Raw genomic sequence first — 26,048 nt, 5'->3', positions numbered from 1 at the left:
GTTTCTTCCAAAATTCCATTAAGGAAGACGGTTTTGACATCAATATGCCATATTTAATAATCGTAATATGCAGCAATCGCTAGGATGATCCGGACGGATTTTAGCATTGCAACTGGTGAAAAAGTATCATCATAGTCAATCCCGTGGATTTGTCTATAGCCTTTTACCACCAGTCTAGCTTTGTATATTGATAAATTTCCATCCTTGTCTGTCTTCACTTTGAAGATCCATTTGCAACCAATAGGTGTATAACCCTCGGGAAAATTCACCAAGTCCCAGACTTGATTTTAAGACATGGAGTCCATCTCGGATTTCATGGCCTCTAGCCATTTTTCAGATTCGGGGCTCGTCATAGCTTGCTTGTATGTCGCCGGCTCATCACCATCCATGACTAGGATGTCCTGATCATCAGTTAAGACGATACCGAGGTATCTGTCTGGTTGAGATCTTTGCCGTTGCGACCTACGAAGGGTAATTGGTTGAGCTTTTTCATTGTCTGTTTGATTCTGACCAATCTTCTTAGATGCTTCTAAAGCATCTAGATTGTCAGTTTTGTCAGGTTGACATTGTTGCTCGTCCTCTCGAACTTCATCGAGTTCGATTTTCCTCCCACTTGTCATTTTGGAAAGGTGTTCCTTCTCCAAAAAGACAACATCACAAGCAACAAATACTTTGTTCTCGGATTTATTGTAGAAGTAATACCCTTTGGTTTCTTTTGGATATCCCACAAAGAAACACTTATCCGATTTGGGGTGAAGTTTGTCCGAAATTAATCGCTTAACATATGCTTCGCATCCCCAAATCTTGAGAAAAGACAACCTAGGAGGTTTCTTAGTCCATAATTCATATGGAGTCTTTTCAGCAGTTTTTGACGGAGCTCTATTCAGTGTCAGTGCTGCAGTTTGTAGCGTATGTCCCCAGAAAGAGATAGGGAGTTCACTAAGACCCATCATTGATCGAACCACATCTAACAAGGTTCGATTCCTCCGTTCGGACACTCCGTTCCATTGAGGAGTTCCGGGAGGTGTCAAGTCCGAAAGAATGCCATTTTCTTTCAAGTGATCGTCGAATTCATGGCTCAAATATTCGCCACCTCGATCCGATCGAAGTGCTTTAATTTTCTTGCCAAGTTGATTTTCAACTTCTTTCCGAAATTCTTTGAATTTCTCAAAAGATTCAGATTTATTCGACATTAAGTAGATATAGCCATATCTACTATAATCGTCGGTGAAAGTGATGAAATATTGGTAACCTTGTCTTGCGGGTGTACTCATTGGTCAACATACATCCGTGTGTATTAGACCTACTAAGTCACTTGCCCTTTCTCCCAACTTGGAGAATGGCTGTTTTATCATCTTGCCTAATAAGCATCCTTTGCAATTTTCAAACGACTCTAAGTCGAATGAGTCAAGAACACCTTCTTGAAGAAGTTTCTTGATGCGCTTGATGTTAATATGGCCAAGACGACAATGCCACAAGTAGGTTTGATTCGACTCGATGGTCTTTGCCCTTTTGGCAATATTATTGATGTTATAAACCTGTTTGTCTAGTGAAAGCACATAAACACCATTTTCTGAATGTGCCTTACCATATAAAACATTATCAAAATAAATAAAACAACTATTGTTTTTGATTCGAAATTCGAATCCTTTGGCGTCCAACGCCGATATTGAAATAATGTTTTTGGTTACTCTTGGAACATGATAGCAGTTTTCAAGTTCTAGAATAAGCCTTGAGGGCAAAGACAAACAGAGAGTTCCAACGGAGACGGCAGACATCCTTGCTCCATTGTCGACCCGAAGCTCGACCTCTCCCTTCTCTAGCCTCCTATTTATCCTTAGTCCCTGAGCATTGTAACAAAGGTGTGAGCCACATCCGGTATCTTATACCCATGATGTTTTGCTAGCGAAGTTTAAGTCTATAACGAAAATACCTGATGAAGAAGAAACGTTGCCATTCTTCATATCTTCCTTGAATTTGAGGCAGTCCCGTTTCCAATGTCCCTTCTTCATGCAGTAGAAACATTCGAAATCAGATTTAGAAGAGGCTGCCTTTTTGTCCTTGCTGCCCTTGGCAGATTTTGACTTAGGCGGGAACTTCTTCTTTTTCCCATTAAAGCTCTTCTTTTTGCCCGGACGTTTGAATGGCTTGCCCTTTCTCACCATGAGCATGTCATGCTTGCCCTCATCCTTGAGGGTTTGCTCGGCTTGCTTCAACATACCATGAAGCTCGGTGAGGGTTTCCTCCATACTATGCATATTATAGTTCATTTTGAACTGATCATAGCCTTTGTGAAGCGAGTGGAGAATGATGTCAATTGCCATCTCGGTTGAAAACCCAGCATCAAGCCTTTCCATGTTCTCAAATAATCCAATCATTTTGATGACATGCGAGCTGACTGGCTCTCCTTTCTCGAGCTTGCTCTCAAGGATCTGCCTGTGGGTTTCGAACCTTTCAGTTCGGGCCTGCTCTTGAAACATATTCTGAAGCACAGAAATGATCTCAAAAGTCGTCTCCTTTTCAAAGAAAGTCTTTTGAAGGTCCGGAGACATAGTGACCAACATGATGCATTTGACATCCCGATTGGCACTTTGCCATCGGTTAAGGGCAGCCTGAGTGACCTCCTCATTGGGAGCGTCGGGCATTTCCTCATCAAGGACATAATCCTTTTGCTCCTGCATTAGTACAATGCGGAGATTCCTTTGCCAATCAAGAAAGTTTGGCCCGCTCAACTTCTCCTTGTCGAGAATTGAGCGTAAAGAGAATTGGTTGTTGTTTGAGTTACTTGCAGATATTGTTCGACAATTGAAAGAATTTGAAGTGAAAAACCATTCATAAATCAATAAGTTGAAATTTAAAACGTTTATGCATATATTCAATCTTATTGAGCATTTTATCCACGTATTTAAAATGTCCCTTATGGGCGAGAATAAAATGATTCCGAGATCCCAAAGATCAAGAAATGGTTAAGCATTCTTTGGCTTGTCTTAATCATTAAATATCTTAAGGTAAGCAATCTAATTGCTAATAGCTCCAAGCTACTCTCGGTTTGATAAAATGTTGCATCTAATGCATTCTTGACATTTTATCTCTTTTGCCACGATATCTAAGGACTCCTTACTGATATCGTTGATCTTAACCAAGACAACTTGTATACCTAGTATACCTTACGTTCCTAGGGAAGTAGTGATGTCTCGCTTTGGCGTAGCCCATCACATAAGCGCATTAGTTTGGTAAGTGTTGTTCTTGGAACGACAATTTTTAGCTCAATATTGTTAAGGGACCTAGGGTTTCTATGTTGGTTGACTTAAGTGAACTTAACTAATCGTCGCAACATAATAGAAATCCTAGACATGCATCTAGCAATCATATATAATAACAATATATATAAGGCATAAAATAGATGCATTTGGCAACTAGCATGACCCCTTGAAATCTTCAATTTCCATGGGTCTTCATCTTGGCTCGTCTTCATCGAAACGCCGTCTTGAGACATCTTGGCCAAAATGAAATAAAAGAAGCTAGCTAGAACGACTAAGATTAATCTAATAGTACAAAAATACTTAACGGTTCGCAGACTGTATTTAGATTTACAAAAATACATAACGGAGCGCAGTCCGTATTTTCTATCCTAGTCGGGCCCCGCTAGTTGCCATTTTCAAAGACCTGTTTTGAATAACAATCTTCCATTCATCCATTCACTATTTGTGAATGGCCCCTGCAATTTTACAAAATACATAATTAAACACACAAAACTAGTAACTAACTTAGGTGGTTAATCCGATTAACGCGCCTAATTAAAACTAGTCAAAATTGTTTAATCCATTATTTCTAAACGCAAAAGGATTACGTAATTAATTAAGCTCCCAATAAATTCCGCATCCGTACTTAATTAATCCGATTAATTAAGTCGGCATAACCCAAAATTTGTCAAAATTTTGCAAAATCGAAATTCGAGGTTTAAAACCTCATTAAAATAATTACTTAAAATATTTTAAAGACGGGATAATGCAAAAAATCATAGCCCAAATCATAACCTGGTGCGCCTATTGCTTGCAATAGGCTGCCAGGTGCTCCTGGTGCGCCTAGAGCTTGCGATAGGCTACCATGGGCTCCTGGTGCGCCTAGAGCTTGCGATAGGCTGCCATGGCGCGCCAAGGTTGCGATGGTGCACCTAGGCTGCGATGGTGCGCCTAGCACACCTAGTGTGCTTAGGCTTGCGCCTAGCCATGCTAGGTGCATGCTAGCTTGAACTAGCCTAGCATCCACATGGCTAGGCCAGTGTGGTGCTAGGGCTATGTTCATACTTGTCGCTTTGTGATTTCGCGACGCGGTCTCGATGCCCTAGGCTCAATATCCGACGTCAGTATTCGTAAAACTCTGCTGACTCATTAAATCCTTTCGGATTAATTCGTCGTCTCGGATCGGTGATTCGATTAGGTTCGACCCGAAGGGTTCAGTTATGATTAAGCTGAAACATCATTTGTACATTGATATACTGATCGGAAGTAGCCTCCACCTAGGCATTCCGATCACTTGACCTTACTGAATAATTAGCTTTGTTATAATTATGAACCCTCTATCGGAAGAATACACTTGTTGGAAGGACACCATTCCTTTCAACTGTTTGCTATGTGATACGGTTGAGAGTCTCGACTAGAGTCTTTCTTGTTTTACTTAGTATTTACCCAGCTTATACTTAGTTCAAACATTTACTTAGTTTTATACATATGGGTCAAAAGCCTTTTCAAGTCCTTCATGTTTAACACGGTAAATTCCCTTACTCGTTTAAACGTTTCATTAAGTCTATCCAATAGATCTTAATTCCCATATGTACTAAGTGTCGCCTTTTGCTTGGTCCATTGTCGAAAATCCTTTCAAATCTAAGCATTTAGCATTTGATAGTAATGTCACAATAGAGTTCACAAACTTCTTGTTGGACCATACAAGATTGACTCTTGCTCCCACTAAACTTCTTTTTTATAAGAATTTCTATGATTCTCCTTTGGCCAAACCTTTTATTGACTTTATGAGAATGCATGTTCCAATTCCTTCATTCAATGCTTCATTTAATCCCACAATGGATTTCTTGAGCTTTCTTTCAAATCTAGCATTTATTTAGAATTGCAAAACCCTTAGACTATTTCCATAGTCTCTTCCAAAATCCAATTTTCGGAAGGCGGTTTTGTATCTTGCCATATTTCATACGTGCAATTTTTCTAGAACAATCACGAAAATACTTTAGCATTCCAATTGGTGAATAGGTTTTTATTAAAATCAACACCGTGAATTAATTGTATCCTTTTCAAACAATCTAGCTTTGTATGCTTGTGCATTTCCACATTTGTCAGTTTTCTCCTTGAAAACTTTTTTGCGATTGATGGGTCTGTCACCCTTCATGCAAATGAATCAAGTTCCAAACATGATTTTAAAAACATGGAGTCTATTTCGGATTTTATGGCCTCTAACCATTATTCGGAATTTGGATTTGTCGTAGCTAATTTACAAGACACTATTCTCTCACCATCCAATGGTGAATAACATGTCTGTAAGTCTTAGGTTTATTTCTAACTTGATAGAAATTTATAGGATTCAATCCAAGCCTTTGGTGAATTCTATACCTATATGGGGTAATAAGTTGAGCATTTACATTGTCTGTTTGATTCTGACCAATCTTATAAACTACTTCTAAAGCATTTTGATTGTCAGTTTTATCAGGTTGACATTGTTGCTCATCTTCTCGAACTTCGTCCGAGTTGAGCATTTACATTGTTTGTTTGATTCTGACCAATCTTATCAACTTCTTCTAAAGCATTTTGATTGTCAGTTTTATCAGGTTGACATTGTTGCTCGTCCTCTCGAACTTCGTCCAAGTTGAGCATTTACATTGTCTGTTCGATTCTGACCAATCTTATCAACTGCTTCTAAAGCATTTTGATTGTCAGTTTTATCAGGTTGACATTGTTGCTCGTCCTCTCGAACTTCGTCCGAGTTGAGCATTTACATTGTCTATTTGATTCTTACCAATCTTATCAACTACTTCTAAAGCATTTTGATTGTCAGTTTTATTAGGTTGACATTTTTGCTCGTCCTCTCGAACTTCGTCCGAGTTGGATTTTCCTCCCACTTGTCATTTTGGAAAGGCGTTACTTTCCAGAAAGACACCATTTAGAGCAAAAAATACTATGTTCTCAATTAGGTTGTGGAGGTAATGCCCGTAGTGTCACTTGAATACTTACAAAAAGACATGTATATTGTCTTTGGGTAAAAGTTCGTTTTAAAACAAACAACTAGCTCTTCTCGAGCTATCTTAGCCCTTATTGAGCCACTTAGCTCCCACTGAGTTAATGAACTCCCACTGAGCTAAGAGCCCTAGACATATACTTGAAAAGACGCTAGAAACTATTTCTATCCATAATTGAATATGGTGTCCTTTCATAGCGTCGACATTTTTTTTTAGTGTAACATTTAGTCATTTGTGCAAATCTTTAAGAACTTTATAGGAAGGAATGTGATCCATCATCATGCGAGTCATTTCCAAATGGCATCGAGGTCTCCGTCAAGAAACACTATGTTCTTTGTGGAGCTCATTGTGAAATTTCAATTTCATAAGTTTGATATGATCACACTTGGCTCAAGAAAACATCACTTGATCTAATCTAGATGTTTTGATATCTTTCCAAGTCGATTCTATACTTCACTGAACATTTGAGCTACTCGAGGTTCAGTTTGCTCACATTTGATGAATATAGCCATATTCTTGCAAATTCTTGTGAGACATTGAAGTAATGAATTCCTTTTAGCTTTCGGAGTCAATTGTCTTTACCAAGAACAATAGCTCCTTTGTTTGTCTATTTCAACAAGTAAGACTTTCTTGTCTTAGAACGATTCCGAATCGATCATCTGTCAAGATTCTATCTAATAGAGCCTTGAGTAGTTCTTGTTGTTAGTGACATTGCTAAAGGGTTTGGAGCACAAATTATGTCCATGACTTGAACTTTGTGAGTTTCATGGTTGGGAAATGTTTGTTTATAATCAAGAATTCTTGACTCATGGCTTATGCGACCATATCATTCAAGTAAACCGAGTAACTATTGCTTTTACTTTTGAATGTGAGTCTTTCCGTGTGTAAACGGATCGTTAGCTGATTATGGAACATAATAACCATTATTTGTTCAGCCTTAGTTTTAAAAGGACTTTAAACAAAACAAGTGACCTTACAACTGATGTAGCATTACTAGCTTCATTCTAAGCTTGTAAGTCAATAACTTAGCTTGTCTTCAATAGTTTGAGGTCACTTTCAAAGTGGAACACTCAAGTAGTATCCAATACTAGTGAAGATAACGAGTTGCTAAGTTGACCATAATAACACGAACTCAAGCGTAGAAAAGGAACCTTATTCCTTTCGTTTGTTCCTTGTTTCCTATATTTCTTATTATACATCATCTCATAACTTTAAGAATCATTTCTTTAACTTCCTTGACTTTTATACTTTGTTAGGCATAATTAAGCATCTAATGCGCTGCAAAACAATGTTTTATCTTTTCAACTAATTCGTACCTGAATTACTTCATCAATGAGTCCTACTCATGAGCGTATGAAGTGAAAAGATATGTTGGTTTGTCAACTATTGACAATTTTGAGTTTTTCAACTCAATATTTTATGTTTGTCAAAACTACCTAGTATTTTGAAAACATGACATCCAACTGTCCTTTCGGACTTTAGTCGATTATGAGAAGTTGTATCTTAGAAGTGCCCTTTTCTTTCTTTGAGAACCATTCTCGAAAGATTCCTTTTACCAATCAATGGAAACAATATAATTTGATTAAGAATTCTACTAATATATAAGTGCAAAGTTTAACCATTTATCAAGATCATAATAAGTTTGAAATTCAAAGCATATATGTAAACTTTCAATCTTATTATGTGTTTTATCCACGCATTAAAATTTGTCCCTTTTAGACGAGAAGAAAATGATTCCAAGATCCCAAAAATCAGAAAGTAATTAAGCATTCTTTGGCTTGTCTTAACTCTTAATATCTTAGGGTAAGCAATCCAATTGCTAATAGCTCTAAGCTACTCTCGGTTTGATAAAATGTCGCATCTAATGCATCCTTGACATTTTATCTCTTTTGCCACGACATCTAAGGACTCCTTACTGATATCGTTGAGCTTAACCAAGACAACTCGTATACCTAGTATACCTTACGTTCCTAGGGAAGTAGTGATCACATACGCGCATTAGTTCGGTAAGTGTTGTTCTTGGAACGGCAATTTTTAGCTTAATATTATTAAGGGACCTAGGGTTTCTATGTTGGTTGATTTAAGTGAACTTAACTAATCATCGCAACTTTATAGAAATCCTAGACATGCATCTAGCAATCATATATAACAACAATATATATAAGGCATAAATTGATGCATTCGGCAACTAGCATGACCCCTTGAAATCTTCAAATCTTCAAGGGCCTTCATCTTGGCTCGTCTTCATCGAAACGCCGTCTTGAGACATCTTGGCCAAAATAAAATAACTAGCTAGTACGACTAAGATTAAACTAAAGTACTAAAATACTTAACGGTACGCATACCGTAATCAGGTTTACAAAAATACATAAAGGAACGCAGTCCGTATTTTCTATCCTAGTCGGGCCCTACTAGTTGCCTTTTCAATAACCTGTTTTGAAAACAATCTTCCATTCACCCATTCACTATTTTTGAATGGCCCATGAAAATTACAAAATACATAATTAAACACGCAAAACTAGTAACTAACATAGGAGGTTAATCCGATTAACGCGCCTAATTAAAACTAGTCAAAATTGTTTAATCCATTATTTCTAAAATGCAAATTGCTCACGTAAATAAATAAGCTCCCACTAAATTCTGCATCCACACTTAATTAATCCGATCAATTAAGTTGGCATAACCCATAATTTTGCAAAACTGAAAAATCGAGGTTTTCACCTCGTTAAAATAATTACATAAAATTATTAAAGCTGAAAAATTGCAAAATTCATAGCCCATGCATCGGAAAAACAGCCCACACACAACGAGTGCCTAGCACAAAGGCTGCGGCTGTGCTGTGCTTAGGCGCAGGCAGCCTGCCTAGCAAGTCCTTGCTGCGCCTGCTAGCACCAGCACGCATCATGCTCGCATGCTAGCATACGTGCATGTGCGCTGGCAGGTGTGGCTGGCCAGCTGTGGCTTGCTCCCTCGCTGCCTAGCAGCACTTGCGAGCAGTGCCCAGCAGCCACACACCACACGCAGCAGCACACTATAGCGCACTATTTTCTCCCCACACAGCAGCAACACAGCGAGGTGGGAGCACCATCATGCGCACCAAGGCAGCCACATGTGGGCTGCGAGAGCATCCCGGCTAGCCTTGGTGGTGCTTGGGTGTCTTTTACCTCAATTTGTGTGCTTTTGACTCGGGATTTTAATCCCGATATTCGTGTGACAAAAATTAATTCTAAATTTATTTTAGAATCAATTTAGAGCATAGAGAAAATATAACAAGTCTAAATTAAATAAATTCAATTTTAGTAGTGCACATGCCTAAATTATTCAAGAACCATTCTTTGAATCAATTTTAGGTCTAACTTGATGCAACAAAATTGAAGGGCTACATCCATAATTAATTTAACCAAAATGCAAATTAATAATGGATTTGACAAATGGGAGTTGGAAAAATAAATTAACCATCTAATGATAAAAATATCAAGATTACATCTTCCAATATGAAGTTTAATCAAATTTTACTCACAAGCATTTGAACTTCATGGATTTTAATCAACCAAACATGAAAAATCCAAACTTTGTTCAATATGGAATTAAGGGTTAGAGTTCCAACCATTTAAACTTTTAAAGATTAGAACTTTAACATACTTGGGAACTTAAAAATACACATTCACATCAAACATTCACACATTAATGCAATTTATTTGCATAATTGTGAAAAACAAGTTTATGTGAAAAAGGCATATCAACTTAAGCACTAATTAAAACTCCATAATTATGCTTAAGGATAATTAAAATAGCATTAGATTAGGGATGCAATAATGCATTTAATCTAACCTTGTAATGCTTGTATTAATCAAGGCTTAAAAGATTTAAAATTTTTGTTGAAAAACGAAAAACCCTAGAAAAAATGGGTTTCTGGTTCAAATTTGGCTTCTGGACAGTCCTAAAAGTGTTTAATCTATTCCACAATGTCGATTCCACCATAAAATCACTATTTTTGAGCCAAAATCTAGGTTCGACAGCCAAATCGATAAAAACTACGAGTTTTAAAATTTATTAAAACGAGCTTCTAATCTAATTAGAAAAGCAAAACTAGAAATTGAATCTTACTTAAAACACCTTAATTAATAAATAATTGCAATAATTAAAAGGAGCGCTGCTCCGATACTGCTGTAGGGTTTCGTAGTGACCCACACTACGTGGAAAGGAAACCCCCAAGACCCGCCCTGATAACTACAGCAATTAAAACAAGCATAACATAATTAAGCAATAATTAAAAGAAGAGAGAAATAAATTATACCCTCGATGCGTGCTTCGCTCGCAAATCGAGCTCTTACTTCGAAAGCTCTAGCCTCGCAAGTGCGACGGCCTCCAACAGAGTCCACCCTCGAGACCCGACCCGAACGGCCCCTACCCCGAAGGTTAGTCGGGGCTAGACCAAGAAAGACAAGAGTATTACGAACTTAGAGGTTTTCTCAACTTAAGGGAGATTCCTCATGGAGTTCAACTCAAGTGGTTTTTCCCAAAATCCAAACTTGGGTATTTATAGGGAAAGGAGACTTGAATCTCCCTTCTCCCATCCATGTGGGAGAATTGCATTTTTCTATTAATTTATTTTAATAAAAAACAAATTAATGAGTAGTGCAATCAATGAGTTACAAGTGTTAAATGGAGGAAGAGTGATTAGGTGAGGACCATTTCAAGAGGAGGGGACCATAGCCTTGGTGCCCAAGGTAATGGCCACCACCTTTGGTCGCCACACACACAAGCCGGATCCTCCCTATCCAAGTGGCTGGCTGGTAGCCTACCTTGGCTGCCAAGGCTGCTAGCTGGCGCCTAGCACCAAGGCTGGGCAGCCTGGCCAGCCAACTAGCACACACGCATGCATGCGCAGCCAGCCAGCCAACACGCAATGCTACACTGCTGTTTGGTGCATGGCGTTGGGCGCTGCTATGTGAGGCACACGCACAGCCCAGCATGCCTAGCACGCTGCTGGCTGGTGCGTGCTGCTTGTGGTGCTGCGTTGCACTAGGCTGCAAAAGCTATGTTGCTGCTGCCAGGCCTAGCATGCTAGCAAGGCTGCTAGCGCCCAGCATCATGCACAGCATAGCATGCTGCTATGCGATGATGCGGGGCTGCCATGGCTAGCTAGCATCATGAGCCTAGCACTCACATGGCTAGGCCTATGCAAGGCTACGACTAGGCACATACTTGTAACTCGATTGATTTTACGTCTCGTCGAATTCTAAATTCGACTCGACTAGCAACGCTCGATCTCGACGCTCTAAGCTCAATATCCGAAGTCTTTGTTCGTAATGCTCTAACGACTCATCTAATCCTTCGGATTGATTCGTCACCTCGGATCGGTTACTCGATTGGGTGTGACCCGAAGGGTCTAGTCAAGATTAAGCTGTAATATTAATTGTACATTAATATTACTAATCGGAAACGGCCTCCACCTAGACATTCCGATCACTTGACCTTACTAAAGAATTAGCTTTCCAAAAACTCAGAAAACCTCTATCGGAATAATACACTTGTTGGAAGGACACCATTCTTTTCAACATTAACTTGCCATAATTAATCAGGGTTTAAATATTTAAAAGTTTTCGTCAAAAACAAAAAACCCCTCGAAAAACATGTTTCTGGTCGGAATTTGGCTTCTGCACTACCCACATATAGGATTAAAACTGATTTAGAACATCGATTCCACCCAAAATTCACTACTTTTGGGTCAAAATCTGGGTTCTTTAGCCAAAATTAGCATTAAAACGAGATTAAAACTAATTAAAACGGGCTTCTAATCTAATTAGAAAGCAATACCAGAAATTTAAATCCATTTAAATCACCTTAATTAATTATTAGTTACAATAATTAAATAAGCGCGGCTCCGATACCGCTGTTGGGTTTCGTAGTGTCCGACACTACGAAGAATGAAACCCTCCCAAAATCCGCACACAAATTAAAGTAACTAAACATGCATATTAATTAACAATCACATATTTAATTAACAAAGAGAGATAAAGAAAGAAAAGACGATCATACCCTTGATGCGTGCTTTTCTCTTTCTTAGATCTTGTACTAGAAAGCGTAGAGCTTCGCAAATGCGGAAGCCTTCAATGGCTCTCACCCTCGAGCCCCAACCCAAACAGCCCCTACCCCGAAGCTTAGTCGGGGCAAGACCAAAAGTACTTAGATTATTAGAATGAAAGTGTTCTCGCTTGTGCAGATCCTTTCAAGTTCACAACTCAAGTGCCCTTTCCCTATTTCAAATGATTGGTATTTATAAGGAAAGGAGCCCTTGAATTCTAATCTCCCATCAATGTGGGAGTGTTGGTAAAAAGGCATTTATTCAATTTATTTTAATTCAAAAATCAAATTAAAATGCAAATGAATCAACAAACAACAAGTGTCAAGTGGAGAGTAAGTGGCTAGGTGAGGACCACAAGGGGGGGTGGGTGACCATCCTCCCCTTGATCCCCAAGAAATCCTACAAACCACTTCATGCACACGCCCCACACGCATCATCCCAGCTGGCGTGGCCTGCCTTGAGCGCTAAGGCTACCCCGCTGGCTGCCTGGCCCCTAGGCTGGGCCTGCTGGCTGGTTGCATGTGTGTGCAGCCCAACAAGCGTGCCTCTCATGCATGCGGGGTGCTGTTGGGCGTGCTAGCGCTGCTACCGCAAGCTCTTGCGAGCTAGCTAATGTTGTTGTGTTGCTTCCTTGCACAAACCCGCAACTGCGTGCCACACATATGCGGGCAGCTCGGTGTTGGGCATTACTAATGTCCTGCGTGTGCCTAGGCATGCTAGCATAGGTAGCCAATGCTAGTAGCTGCCAGCGAGGCACAGCGCGCTAGCTTGCGACTGGACTTGCTAGTAGTGCTAGCATGCTTGCTCGGCCAGCACCTGTGTAGGGCTGCTGGGTTTGCGGCCATGCTAGCGGTTATGGCTAGTGTTTCGGGGTTTTTTGAAGTCTTACGGGAGAGTTACAATTCCGGGACTGGTCTCCTTGCGCCTGTACCTGCAAAACAACGGAGACTCCTTGTAGTGGGAATTCCGCCTCCGACGGTCAAGTTAGTACTTGTTTGAGGAGTAATAAGTGCGGAAAAGTAAAGGTTGGGAGATTTGGTTCCTCTAGGGGAGGAGTGATCAGTGTGTTTAGGTTCTCTAGGTGAGAGTAATTAATTGCTGAATCCCCCTTTAATGAGGATTAATGAACCTATTTATATACCTTGGGATGTGTGCCAGTCCTAGGTTTAGGTCAACCTAGGGCTGATTGGGCTTCCACAAGACTTTGGGCCTAGGTGGCCGGTTTTCCCATTTGGCATGGGGGAGGCCACGTGTCATGGCATAAGAGGTCCAAGGTTGACTAGTAAACACTTGACACGTGGCAGGCTCTAATTGGTCCATGTGGCGGACACTTGGCAGAGCCTGGATGGTCCATTTGTCAGATGGTGATTGGTAGGGAAAAATCCCCTAATTATTTGCCCCTCACAGGTGGCATGTGACTGTTCACATGTCACTTGTGACAGGTGTCGGCCTGTAACAGGCGACGACCTGCTACAGGTGTCGCCCTATGACGGGCCGAGCATTTTTCCCGCTCATTTTTTGAATTCAGAAGTGACCCTTTGCATTCTCATTCTACCCTATATAAGGGCATGTTGACCAAGTCTTTTGTTCACATTTGCGAACTTTTTCAAGAGAACTCTCGGACCCCTGAACTTGAGCTCTGACTTTCTGGACGACTGCTTTTACCAACCGCCTGTTTTTGTTGGACGCCTGTTCGATCAAGCTTTCTTTCAGAACTTAAGTTTCAGGTAGCCGTCTGTTCCTTTATCCTTTCTCTGTTTCGCTTTTGCACTTTTTATTTCTTTTTTGAAAATGAGACCTCAAAAGAATCTGGCACGACCTAGGCTAACAATCAGCCGATCACCGGAAACGGCTGAGTGTAGGACTAGGGGTGCCTACTGCCCTGCGGTACTTCAAACTTTGCGCAAGTCCCGGAATCCAACTGTCTTTGTATCTATGCAGGACAGTATGGCAAGAACAAAAAAGAGACAGAGGATTGAAAACTTTGATGGCTCCTCTTTTCGGGTTCAGATTAGTGAACTGTCGGACCAGCCGCCTGATACCGTAGGGACCCAAGGTGGCCCTTCTGCTGAGAGCTCTGAGGAGGGAGCTAAGGTAGCCCCTTCCCACTTCACTGTTGACCTGGCCAGTCAGTAGACGACCCCTAGAGAAGAAGAGGGGTCGGCCCCCTCAGGGAGAGGGGAGGAGTCGGACTCTTCTGATAGCGAGTCTAACTCTAGCTCTTCAAGCCGCCTCTCTATAAACTCAGAGGAAAGGTATTCTCGTTTGCATGAGGCGAGACTGTCTCATGCAGCTGAAAAGGGGGACGACTGGTCGGAACCATCCGCCTTTCATAGGGGGTTGAATACTCCTTATTACTTTCATGTCCCAAAGGGCCGCATCAAGGCCATGAAAGAGAGAATAGACTCTTTTCTATCGGACCATGTGATGGGTCCTAATTTCCAAGTTTTTGTGTCGGATGCTGAAGATGTCGTCACCTGGCCAGCTGGAGCCAGCTATGGGGACGCCTGCTTTGGCTGTTATGAGGCGGCCATTAAGGCTGGTCTGCGATTTCCCTTGCATCCGGTCGTTCAACAAATCCTCGATGGATACGAGGTGGGGCTATGACAGTTAGCCCCGAATTCCTGGTTCAACATCCTTGGCTATGTAGCCGGGTGTGAAATGCATGGGGTGGAGCCGAATTTTGAGGCGTTCACCCATATGAATTACTTCAGCCGAACCCCCAAAGCAAGCGGTACCGGCTAGTATCAAATAACGAGCCACAAAGGCTATCTGATGACGAGGGGCAAAGAAAATAAATGGAAGGATTAGAGAAACACCTTCCTCATCATTGCCAGCCCTGACAAGCTGCTGAACAACTGCTAGAATAGGTGGAACAAGGATTCGCCTCTTCTAGCAGGCGGTCGCAGCATGCCGCTTGTCCCCCTCAAGGCTAGGGAAGAGATCCTTGATCGATAACTCTTCAAAGTAGAGATTAGGGCAAAATCTACTACTAGGGTACGAGAGCAAGTGCCCCTAAACTGCGTCTTAAAGTTTCAATGGCTCTATGACGAGTACTTTTTGGCCGCCTGTGGCTTTAGCAGTCGGTCCTCCAGAGGTAGCCGGCCTCTTGAGCATATGTACACATCTTTGGCCTTGCTTTCGAATTTTTTCCAACTCTTTGCAGTTTTATTTTCAGCTGAAGCTATGGACCACATTTCTGCGTCAAAGAAGGCGGCCGCCTTGATGCGGACCTCCATCATGCATCAGAAGCGGACCTCTTCTGATTCTCCTACCAAGGAGACGCCCATAGTGAGTTTCTGATCTTTCAAATTGTGCCTTGAAAGTCTGCTATTAGTAGTATTGACCATTCATCTTTTTTTCGCAGGCGGGCACTTCCAAATCCTCTTCCTCCCAACAACCGGACTCAAAAGTTTGGAAGATGACTGCTGGGAGTACGCCTGGATCTGCCAGGAAGCAGTCGGCTGACAAACAACCGATCACCCCACAAAGTGTGGGTAAACCATCACAAGTCCTTAGGGACAGTCGGCCGCCGAGAGGTATAATATAGCTTTGCTAGACTTAAACTTTTTCTTCAATGTTTTCTTCATTATTCTAACCTTTCCCTTCTTCGGATGCAGGCGGCCATCAAGAACCAGACTTGGTCGAGATGGCCAAGTCAATGATCAAGGCTATCCCTCTAGAGGAGAGGGATGCGGTCAAGGGAGTCGGCACCCTTGACTTAGACGGCATCATTGGCCTCCTATCTGAGGTATACTTAGAATTTTAAAATATCAACCTTGCCTGCCGCCTGTTATTTTCAAAACTGGCGCCTGTTTGGTTATTTTCAAGTTTGACGCCTGGTTTTCTCTTCTTTCGACCCTGCTGCTAGTACACGGCCTCCGTAGGCCAATTAGCGTCAAGAATAAAGAGGTAAAGGCTGCTAAAGCTATGTCCGCCTCTGATGTTGATAAGGTAATGTTTCAAATTGCCCAAAATGAAATTTTGACAACTGATATTCTTTATTATCAGGCGCAGGCCACTTCCACTATCCGCGCTGAGTTGGAGGCGGCCAACAAGAAGAACAACGAGTTGGAGCAGGCGTTCAAGAGCCTCAAAGATGAGCTGCGGCCCCTTAAAAACATTGCCCATAAGGCTGAAGGTCTGCAGACGTCTCTTGACACACTCAAGGAGCGCTTGGAGAAGCAGGATGCGGCCATCACCAAAGATCTTAATGTGAAGGTCGAGGCTGAAAAGATGGCTTTAGCTCAATCCATGATGGAGGACTCGGCTCAGATTATGAAGATGACCTGGACAGCCCTCTTCCCAAAAGCTCACTATGCCGCTTGGGAGAAAAAGTTCAACGCTTGTACTACAACGTACAACCAATAGATCATGAGGCAGCCGGCTGAGGAAGACGAGGCGGTTGACTCCAGCTTAGAGGAGGAAGAGGAGGTGGCCCTGCAACCGATTTAGGTGGATGCGCATAAAGCTCCTGCCCCTGAAGGCGAGTCGTCAAAAGAGGGGGCTTTGAAGAATCAAGCACCCGACGCTAAGCTCGACCAGGCGGCAGTTGAAACTCAAGCTCCTCCTAATGTTTAAAGCTTTCATTTTGTCAAACTTTTCTCCGGCCTGCGTGCCATTTGTTCTTGTATCACTTTACTCGGCCAGGGGGCCGGGGTTATTGAATATTTTGCTGGTCTTTATGGCCAGCTGTTTATATGAATTCAGCGACCATCTTTCGGTCGTCTTTTCTCACAGAATTTTGCTTTAAGCTTTATTTTTTCAAAGTATAGAGGATCCTACTATCCGCTTGTATGCCATACCGACTGTTTCGGCTAAAAATGTTTTATTTGTAACTTATCGTAAGCCAAAGATTACGAACAGGTACTAGGTATGCCCTTAGATGACTGGTTGCCTTAGTTCCAGGTTAGGCAATCAGTCGGCCATTTACCCAGTCGGACCCCCAACATATTTTAGAAAATAACTTAGGTTTGTTTAAATTTTTCAGTTAAGAAAGGAACAGGCCGCTTATAACCAGCCTGCTTGTTTGTTAAAATAGGAATAGTTCTTGAGTCCCTGTTTGCCAAAAAGCAGTCGACCTACGAACCAGATTTTCAAACATGTTTGGTTTGAAAAGAAATCATCTTAGTAAGGGTCGTGGTATGAGAGCTCTAGTTCGCCTTTAGACAGGCGGACTCGTCATACCTTTTTGGATCCTTACTAAGTATGAGAGAGTGACTTAGTCGTCAGCTTTTATGCTTAAGTAGGAGAGGTACCAGGCGGCGGAGGCCGGCTGATCCCCTTGATTCACCAATTTTTGTTGGCTATTTACTCAAGAGGTACCAACTGTATTTATCTCAAGTAATACAGACGGTCATCCGACGCGGATGTTAACTGCTAACACTTGATTGGTTTAGTGTTAGAGTTATCCTTGTCTCAAAAACGGCTACGTGGTTGTCCTTGGGGACAGTCGTCTAGGTGCCGTGTAATTAGTTTATAGAACAATGTTCCACCCAAAAGGGAGCTGCTCTCTGCGACGAATTTCATCTTGAGGGATGCCGCCGGATGCCTGCTATGATGTTGGGACAGGTCGTATTAGTTTAAAGATTGGATCAGTTGGCTAGGCGCCTAGTCTGATCATTCGGCCATAGGCCTTAGGTAGTTCATGGCGAAATAATTATAGTAGAGTAGCCGACTGTATAGCTATAAGAGGCGTGCCCCTCTTAATTGAATGCATATTTGAGTGAAATGGAGAGCAGCCGTCTGTTTTACCAGTTGGCATGCCCCTCAATTGATGAGAAGAGGGAGAGTAGCCGGCTGCTAATGGAGTAGGCGGCATGCCCCTCATAGTACAAAATAGATGAAGCAAAATAGCAAACTTTTATTAGTAGCTCTTGGCTATTTACATCATTCAAAAATAATACTTCTTTAGATTATCTACATTCCAGGTTCGAGGCAAGGGTTGGCCGTCTAGTGTTTCCAAGCAGTAGGTGTCGTCCCGGACCTCTTCATAGATTCGGTAGGGTCTATCCTAGTTGGGAGTTAATTTTCCTGACTCATTAGCCCTACCGATTGCTTCCATTTTTCTTAGTACAAAGTCCCCCACTTTGAGTGGACGCATGTGCACTCTTTTGTTATATGACCTTGCCATTCTCAGGAGGTTCATTTCATGGTGCAGGGCTACATTGCCCGTTTGTTCTGGAAGTGAGTCCAATGCCAGGCGCATGGACTCCCAGTTCGCCTATTCGTCATACAACATTATTTGAAGAGTCGGCTTGTAGTGTTCAATTGGAAGAACAGCTTCTGCCCCATAAGTTAGGAGGAATGGAGTTTCTCCAGTCGACCTTTTTTCAGTCTTCCTAATGGCCCAGAGAACATGTGGTAGTTCGTCTGCCCATAAGCCGCCTGCTCGTTCAATCTTCTTCTTAAGACCGTCTGAGATGATCTTATTGAAAGCTTCTACTTTGTCGTTTGCTTGAGGACGGTCGACTGATGCAAAGCAGTGTGAGATGCCTTGGTCTCCCAGCCAATTTTTTAGAACAGGCGTCTCAAATTGGGGACCATTATCAAAAACCATAGACATGGGCACCCCGAACCGAGTGATGACATTTTTCCAGATGAATGAGATCACATCCTTCGTCTTGATTCCCTTAACAGCCTCTGCCTCTACCCATTTGGTGAAGTAGTCGACTGCAACAAGTATATACTTCCTGCCGCCTGTAGCAGGCGTATAGGGACCTAGGATATCCATGCCCCACTTAGCAAACGGTAGTGGGCTATGGATGGCCGTGAGATCAGTAGCCGGACAGTGAATTAACTTGCCAAACCTTTGGCACTTGTCACATTTTTTCACCATCTCCATGGCGTCTGCTTCTAAGGTAGGCCAAAAGTAACCTTGCCGCCTTGCTCGTTGAGCAAGAAACCTGCCGCCTACATGCGAAGCACAATACCCTGAATGCAGGTCTTCTAGGACCTCTCGTCCTCTTTCTGGGGTCACACACTTTAAGAGGGGAAGAAGATAACCCTTCTTAAAGAGCTCACCCTTGCACATTTTGAAGCTGGCCGCCCGTTTTTTCAGCAGAGCCGCCTGGGAGTGATCATTCGGCAAGGTGCCTGATGTTGAATATGCTCGGATGTCGTCCCTCCAAGTTGAGCTTCTGTCAAGGATTCCAATAGGCTCTTCTTCGATACTTCTCTTCTCCATTATTTCCCAGAAGACGATTCTTGGAGTATCATAGGAGGCCGAGGAGGCCAACTTTGAGAGAGCATCCGCCTGGTTGTTTTCGGACCTTGGTACTTGAGTTAGATGAAACTCCTCAAGTGACCCGGCCACTTTTCGTACGGGTTGCAAATATTTAATCATGGCTGGATGGGTTGCTTCGTATTCGCCATTATACTGACTCACTATCAATTGTGAGTCAGAGCAGGCGCCTATTCTTCTTGCCCCAACCGCCTTACACATGCGGATACCGGCCAGTAAAGCTTCATATTCCGCCTCGTTGTTCGAGGCTTGGAAGTTAAAGCGTAGAGCATACTCGTACCTGTCGCCTTCTGGCGACTAACATATGACGTCTGCCCCACAACCATTAGAAGTGGAGCTCCCATCCACATAAACCTTCTAGACTTGGTCTGGAATTTGAGAATTAGAGGGCCGAGTCATCTCCACAATAAAATCAGCAAATGCTTGCCCCTTTACTGCTTTTCTTGGCTCAAAAGTGATTTCAAGGCTCTGAATCTCTATCGCCCATTTGATCATTCGGCCAGACGACTCCATGGTTGTCAGTGGCCGCTTGATTGGCTGATCTGTGTATACGATAACTGAATGTGCCAAGAAGTAAGGCTTCAATTTTCTAACTGCCATGAACAGGGCAAGACCGAATTATTCCACTAGGGGGTACCTCAACTCGACATTTTTCAATACATGACTGACAAAGTAAACCGGGAGCTGGCAGCCGTCTCTTTCAGCAAGGAAGACGACACTTAGAGCATGGTCAAACACTGCGAGATACATGTAAAGCACTTCTTTGGGCAAGGGACTGACTAGCCTTGGTAAGGAATGCAAATGGACTTTTAGCTTTTGGAAGGCCGCCTCAGCATCCGGCCCCCATTCAAACCTGACTTTCTTCTTTATTGCCTGAAAAAAGTAAAGGCACTTGTCACCTGACCGGCCCTTCAAAGTAGGCCACCTCAGCATCCGGCCCCCATTCAAACCTGACTTTATTCTTTATTGCCTGAAAAAAGTAAAGGCACTTGTCGCCTGACCGGCTGAGAAATCTTCCCAGGGACGCCAGACAACCTGTTAACTTCTGAACCTCTCGGGCTGTTCGAGGCGACTGCATGTCTATGGCCACCTTTACTTTCTTAGGGTTCGCCTCTATACCTCTTTGATTGATGAGAAATCCAAGGAACTTCCCAGAATCAACTCCAAACACACATTTGTTGGGATTGAGCATGACATGGTGCCGCCTGAGTGTGGTGAATGTTTATCGGAGGTCAGCCAGATGGTCTGTCTGAAGCTTGGACTTTACAATCATATCATCTATGTATGCCTCAACATTCCTTACAATTTGGTCAAAGAAGACCGTGTTTATCATTCTTTGAAAGGTGGCCGGGGCGTTCTTCAAACCAAACGGCATGACCGTGTAGCAATACAACCCTTGATCAGTGACGAAGGCCGTCTTTTTCTGATCTTTCTTCCACAAAGGAATTTGATGGAAGCCAGAGTAGGCGTCCATGAAGCTCATTAAAGCGTGGCTGGCTGTTGAGTCGACCAGGCTGTCAATCTTAGGCAATGGATAGCTATCCTTGGGGCACACCTTGTTCAAATCAGTGTAGTCCACACACATTCGCCAGGTACCATTCGGCTTCTTTACTAACACAACGTTTGCAACCCAGTCTGGGAAATAACATTGCCGAATGAACCCTGCATCAAGCAACTTTTTAACCTCGGCGGCGGCCGCCTTGCTTCTTTCTTCACCATGGTTTCGTTTCTTTTGCCGGACCGGCTTCTTTTTTGGATCCATATCTAGTTTATGCACTGCCAAGTCTGGACTGATGCCTTACATCTCATGTACCTCAAATGCAAAGATATCCTTTTATTCCTTTAAGAGTTGGTGAAAATCTTCACCCAGTACCACAAGAGCAGTCGTCCCAACTTTGACTGTTCGGTCAGGACGTTAGTCATCCAGGACGACATCCGTATGCTCACCAGCCGGCTGAGGGCGGAATTCGTCTGACCGCTCCTTTGCCAGTGATTGCTATCTTTTGTCTTTTCTCTCGGCCCCTAGTTGGGTGGCCTTTCTTTTCTTGGCGCCTGCTGCTTGGGCAAGCGCATCCTCCTTGACTTGTGCAAGGTCATTGTTCTCTCCACTTGGGCCAGCAGCCGCTACAGTGGGTTTAATATCAGAGAGGTAGCACTCTCGTGCCATCTTCTGATCTTCCCTTAGAGAGCCGACTGTTCCATCATCCCTCTCAAATTTGAGCAGCATAAGAGAGGGAATAATGACAGCTTTAGAGTTGTTCAGGGTGGGTCGTCCCAAGATCATGTTGTAGGCCGAGAGTTCTTCAACAACTAAGAACCGAACCACCATGTGACGGCCCTCCCCTTTCTCACGCAGACGGATGGGTAGATCCACCCGTCCCACTGCGTGTACAACACTTCCTCCAAACCCTACTAAAGGGTGAGATACCGGGTGTATGCAATCAGATTTGTACTTGAGCTTTGCTAAGCACTTGTTGCTAAGCACTTGTACTCTTTGGTTGGCCACTTTACTTTCAATGACAATGGGGTCGTCATGCGGCCCCCTAACACCTCCCAGATCCTCTTTTGTGATGACAATTTCTGGGAATGAACTCTTGGTGGTCCGTCCTTGGTGAACGGAATTAACATCTAACCGCCTGATGTTGTCTTTGTTGCCCCTGATAGTGGGGCCGCCTCCTGAGAAGCCGCCTGCTATAGTGTACACAGTAGCGTCGTTAGTATCTGAATTGTCGGTCGGTCGATGATTCTTCTTCGCCGACTGCTTTTTTTTAGAGGAGCCTTCCCCTTTAGACTTCTTGACATAGGAGTCAAGATCACCTTTTTCATCCAGGCGGTCCAGGTAGCGCATGAGACTAATACACTCATTGGTTTCATGACCAATGTCCTCATGAAAATTACAGAATTTCTTTTGGTTCCGATTACTCGCAGAACCTTTCATGGGGGCCGGTTTCTCAATGGTCATCCGGCCTTGGATTTCGTTGAGGATAGCTTGGCTATCCTTATTGAACTCATACTTCGGGGAGTATGGTTTAAACTCTTTTTTCTTTTTCTGGGACGGCTGATCAGAGGAGTCGGCCACCCAGACTTCTTTTCTCTACTTCTCATCTTTGTTGGCCGACTGCTTTGGTCGGCTCTCTTTTTTGTCGAACTTTCTTCCATCTGACTGCTTCCCAATATTACACAGGTCAGTCGCCTGTATGTAGGCTTCCGCCTATATTAATGTGTCTTGGAGAGTAGTGACTCTCTTTCGGACCAGGTCAAACTTGAAGATCGACCCATCCTTTAAACCTCTGAAGAAGTCAGTGTAGGCTACCTCATCCGGCAACCCTTGTATCTGGATTCTCATCAGGTTAAACTGCCTAATGTAGGAACGAATTCCCTCCTTTTCTCCCTGCTGTATAGTCCCTAAGTCAAGGGTCGTCTTCTTAGCAAGGATATTCATGGCGAAGTTGGAGGTGAACAAGTAGGCGAGGGTCTTAAAACTATTCACACAACCAGTCGGTAGGTTGCCAAACCACTGTTGTGCAATTCCCTTCAAAGTAGCTGGGAAGCACTTGCACCATGTGGGATCATCCAACCCTTGGAGGTACATAAGGTTGGTGAACGCCATCAGATGATCCTCTAGGTTAGTAGTGCCATCATAAGGACCTACTAATACATTCTTCACTTTGGTCGGCTAGGCGGCCTCTATAATTTCCTTAGAGAAGGCGGACGGCTGTTCTCCAAGTCTTAGCAACCGTAGTTGCCAGTCCAAAGGTTGGACGTTTCTTGCCGCATATCCACCACATAGAGGAGGCTGCAAGAAAAATTGTTGTTGCGGCACGTACGGCTGGCGTGGCTCATGCGGAGCCGACTGGTCTTTATGGGATCCGGATCGACGGGAGGTGTCGCTTGTCTGGCTCTCATAATTGGATTGTGAATACCTCATGGAGGTATTTCGCAAACTGTCTTGAAAATCTGAAGTAGAGGCCGACTCCGACAGTCGGTCGTTCTTCTTCTACTCTAGCAACAATCGAGCATCTGAGTAAGTTTTCTTTGATCCATCCGCCTGAACATGACGGATGGGCTTTCTCTTTCCTGGTGAAGGAAAATGATACTTCGTTAGGTCGAATACAGGCGGCTCCGACTTCCTAGACTTAGGATAAGGAGTCGCCTCTCGACCCTGTACAGGTTTCTTCCTCCCAGAGTGAGAGGGTCTGCAAGCCGACTGCTCCTTGGATGGAGCAGGCGTCTTCTTATTGATGAGATCCTGAATCTCCCCTTTGAAGCCATTCATGAAAGTCATGAATTCATTTCTAGTAATGGGAGCAGATCCCTCGGTCGTTTGTTGGTGATCAAGCAGCTGGTCGGCAGGTTTACTAGAGCCAGCCTGGCAATCCTTTCGTTCCTTCTTTTCAGAGGAACGAGTTCGTCGGGCTCGTAAGGTCTCGTCTGGGGCCGTATGAGTCTCAACCTCGACCTCATTGTCAGTATCCTGGTCACTATAGACTTGAGGGTCGTCCATAGGACGCCTCTCACTCTGATTCGGTACAGACTATGATTCCATCTCGAAAGCACTCTCCCCACAGACGGCGCCAAAATGTTTCGGGCTTTTTTGATAACCTGCGGGAGAGTTACAATTCCGGGACTGGTCTCCTTGCGCCTGTACCTGCAAAACAACGGAGACTGCTTGTGGTGGGAGTTCCGCCTCCGACGGTCAAGTTAGTACTTGTTTGAGGAGTAATAAGTGCGGAAAATTAAAGGTTGGGAGATCTGGTTCCTCTAAGGGAGGAGTGATCAGTGTGTTTAGGATCTCTAGGTGAGAGTAATTAATTGCTGAATCCCCCTTTAATGAGGATTAATGAAGGTATTTATATACCTTAGGATGTGTGCCAGTCTAGGTTTAGGTCAACCTAGGGCTGATTGGGCTTCCACAAGACTTTGGGCCTAGGTGGCCGGTTTTCCCATTTGGCATGGGGGAGGCCACGTGTCGTGGCATAAGAGGTCCAAGGTGGACTAGTCAACACTTGACACATGGCAGGCTCCAATTGGTCCATGTGGCGGACACTTGGCAGAGCCTGAATGGTCCATTTGTCAGATGGTGATTGGTAGGGAAAAATTCCCTAATCAGCTAGCAGCCTTTTATAGCCTAGCCCTCGCTCGGCTTGGCCAACGCGAGGCTAGAGCTATATATTAACTTGTTGTTTGGTTGATTTTTCTTCTTCGTCGATTCCTATAATCGACTTGACTTACGACGCTCGGTTTCAATGCTCTAAGCTCACAATCCGACGTCTTTGTTCGTAATACTCTAATGACTCATTTAATCCTTCGGATTTATTCATTGTTTCGGTTACGTTACCCGATTTGGTGTGACCCAAAGGGTTCAGTCAAGATTAAGTTGTAATATTAATTATGCATTAATATTACTGATCGGAAGCGACCTCCAACTAGGCATTCCGATCACTTGACCTCACTGAAATAATTAGCTTTCTAATAATTCTGAACCCTCTATCAGAGTAATACACTTGTTCGAAGGACACCATTCCTTTAATAAAAGCATCCTAACATGATACTAGGAATTAATATAAAATTCTATACATGATTTCTATATCAAAAGAATAATTCAGATAGTAAATCTACTCACTTTGATGCCTCGTATCTCTTTCTATCAAAACAATACATGAGTTCGTAACTTTAAGAAGGATCAAATCAAATAAATAAATCAAATAGAAATTGAAATAAGGATTAGGGACCAAACCCTCTGAAATATCAACCTTTCACGTCGAGATCGAAGGCAACTACGAGAAGGGCTTGGAGTATTTAAGTCTCGCAAAGGTCGTATGGTGTGTGATGTGTTTAGGCTAAGGCTAAGAAAAAAAGAGAGAGATAGGCTTATTGCTTAGAGAGGGATTAAGATGATGATTGTTGGTGAATGAAAACGAAGGAAAACATCCCTATTTATAGAAAAAAACGAGGGAAAAGATCAGAAAAAGAGTCAGAATCCGACTCGGAGTAAAACGCCTTTCATCGCGTGACGATAGATCCATCGCGTTGCGATGCTTATATCGCTGCGAGATATTAGCGTCGATGTGCGATATTTTCATTGTTTCGCGATGCTTTTTAGAAGATAAGATCCGTACGGAATCTGACTTCCAATCAAATCGGGTTAGTCTAATATCCGTAATTATCCTTATTTTATCAGAAGTAATCTATTAAAAACAAGTATTTTATCCGAAGTAAAATTTTCAAATTTAATATTTTCAAAAAGAGGATAATTAGATCCTTCTAGAGGATTCTAGAAGCTAATAATAAATCCTAAGGGATTTAGGAATGATTTTAAAGGTTAAAGGACCCTCCACATGGTCATTGGGTCGTAGGTACGGTTCGGTTTGGGCTCGATTTAGTATTTTGGCCATAACTTCCTCGTTATAACTCGGATTTGGGCTTCTAATATATCGTTAGAAAGCTCTTTTCAAATCCCATCCAAATACACA

General features: G+C 42.9%; 1 protein-coding gene across 1 annotated transcript in view; it reads left to right on the top strand.

Moving 5' to 3' along the window:
- The window catches only part of LOC110734784 (late secretory pathway protein AVL9-like), a 34,992-nt gene extending 20,524 nt beyond the window's left edge, over positions 1–14,468 (top strand). Inside the window, exon 2 of the mRNA XM_021914933.1 lies at positions 14,274–14,468. Within this exon, the coding sequence (XP_021770625.1) occupies positions 14,274–14,468 (195 nt within the window). The remainder of the gene's footprint in view (positions 1–14,273) is intronic.
- Positions 14,469–26,048: the final 11,580 nt, after the last annotated feature.

This window comes from Chenopodium quinoa, unplaced genomic scaffold (assembly GCF_001683475.1).
Source record: "Chenopodium quinoa cultivar QQ74 unplaced genomic scaffold, ASM168347v1, whole genome shotgun sequence".
In the NCBI taxonomy this organism is placed as follows: Eukaryota; Viridiplantae; Streptophyta; class Magnoliopsida; order Caryophyllales; family Amaranthaceae; genus Chenopodium; species Chenopodium quinoa.
Note: the sequence above shows the minus strand (reverse complement) of the source record. Positions and strands in the feature narration are given on the sequence as shown.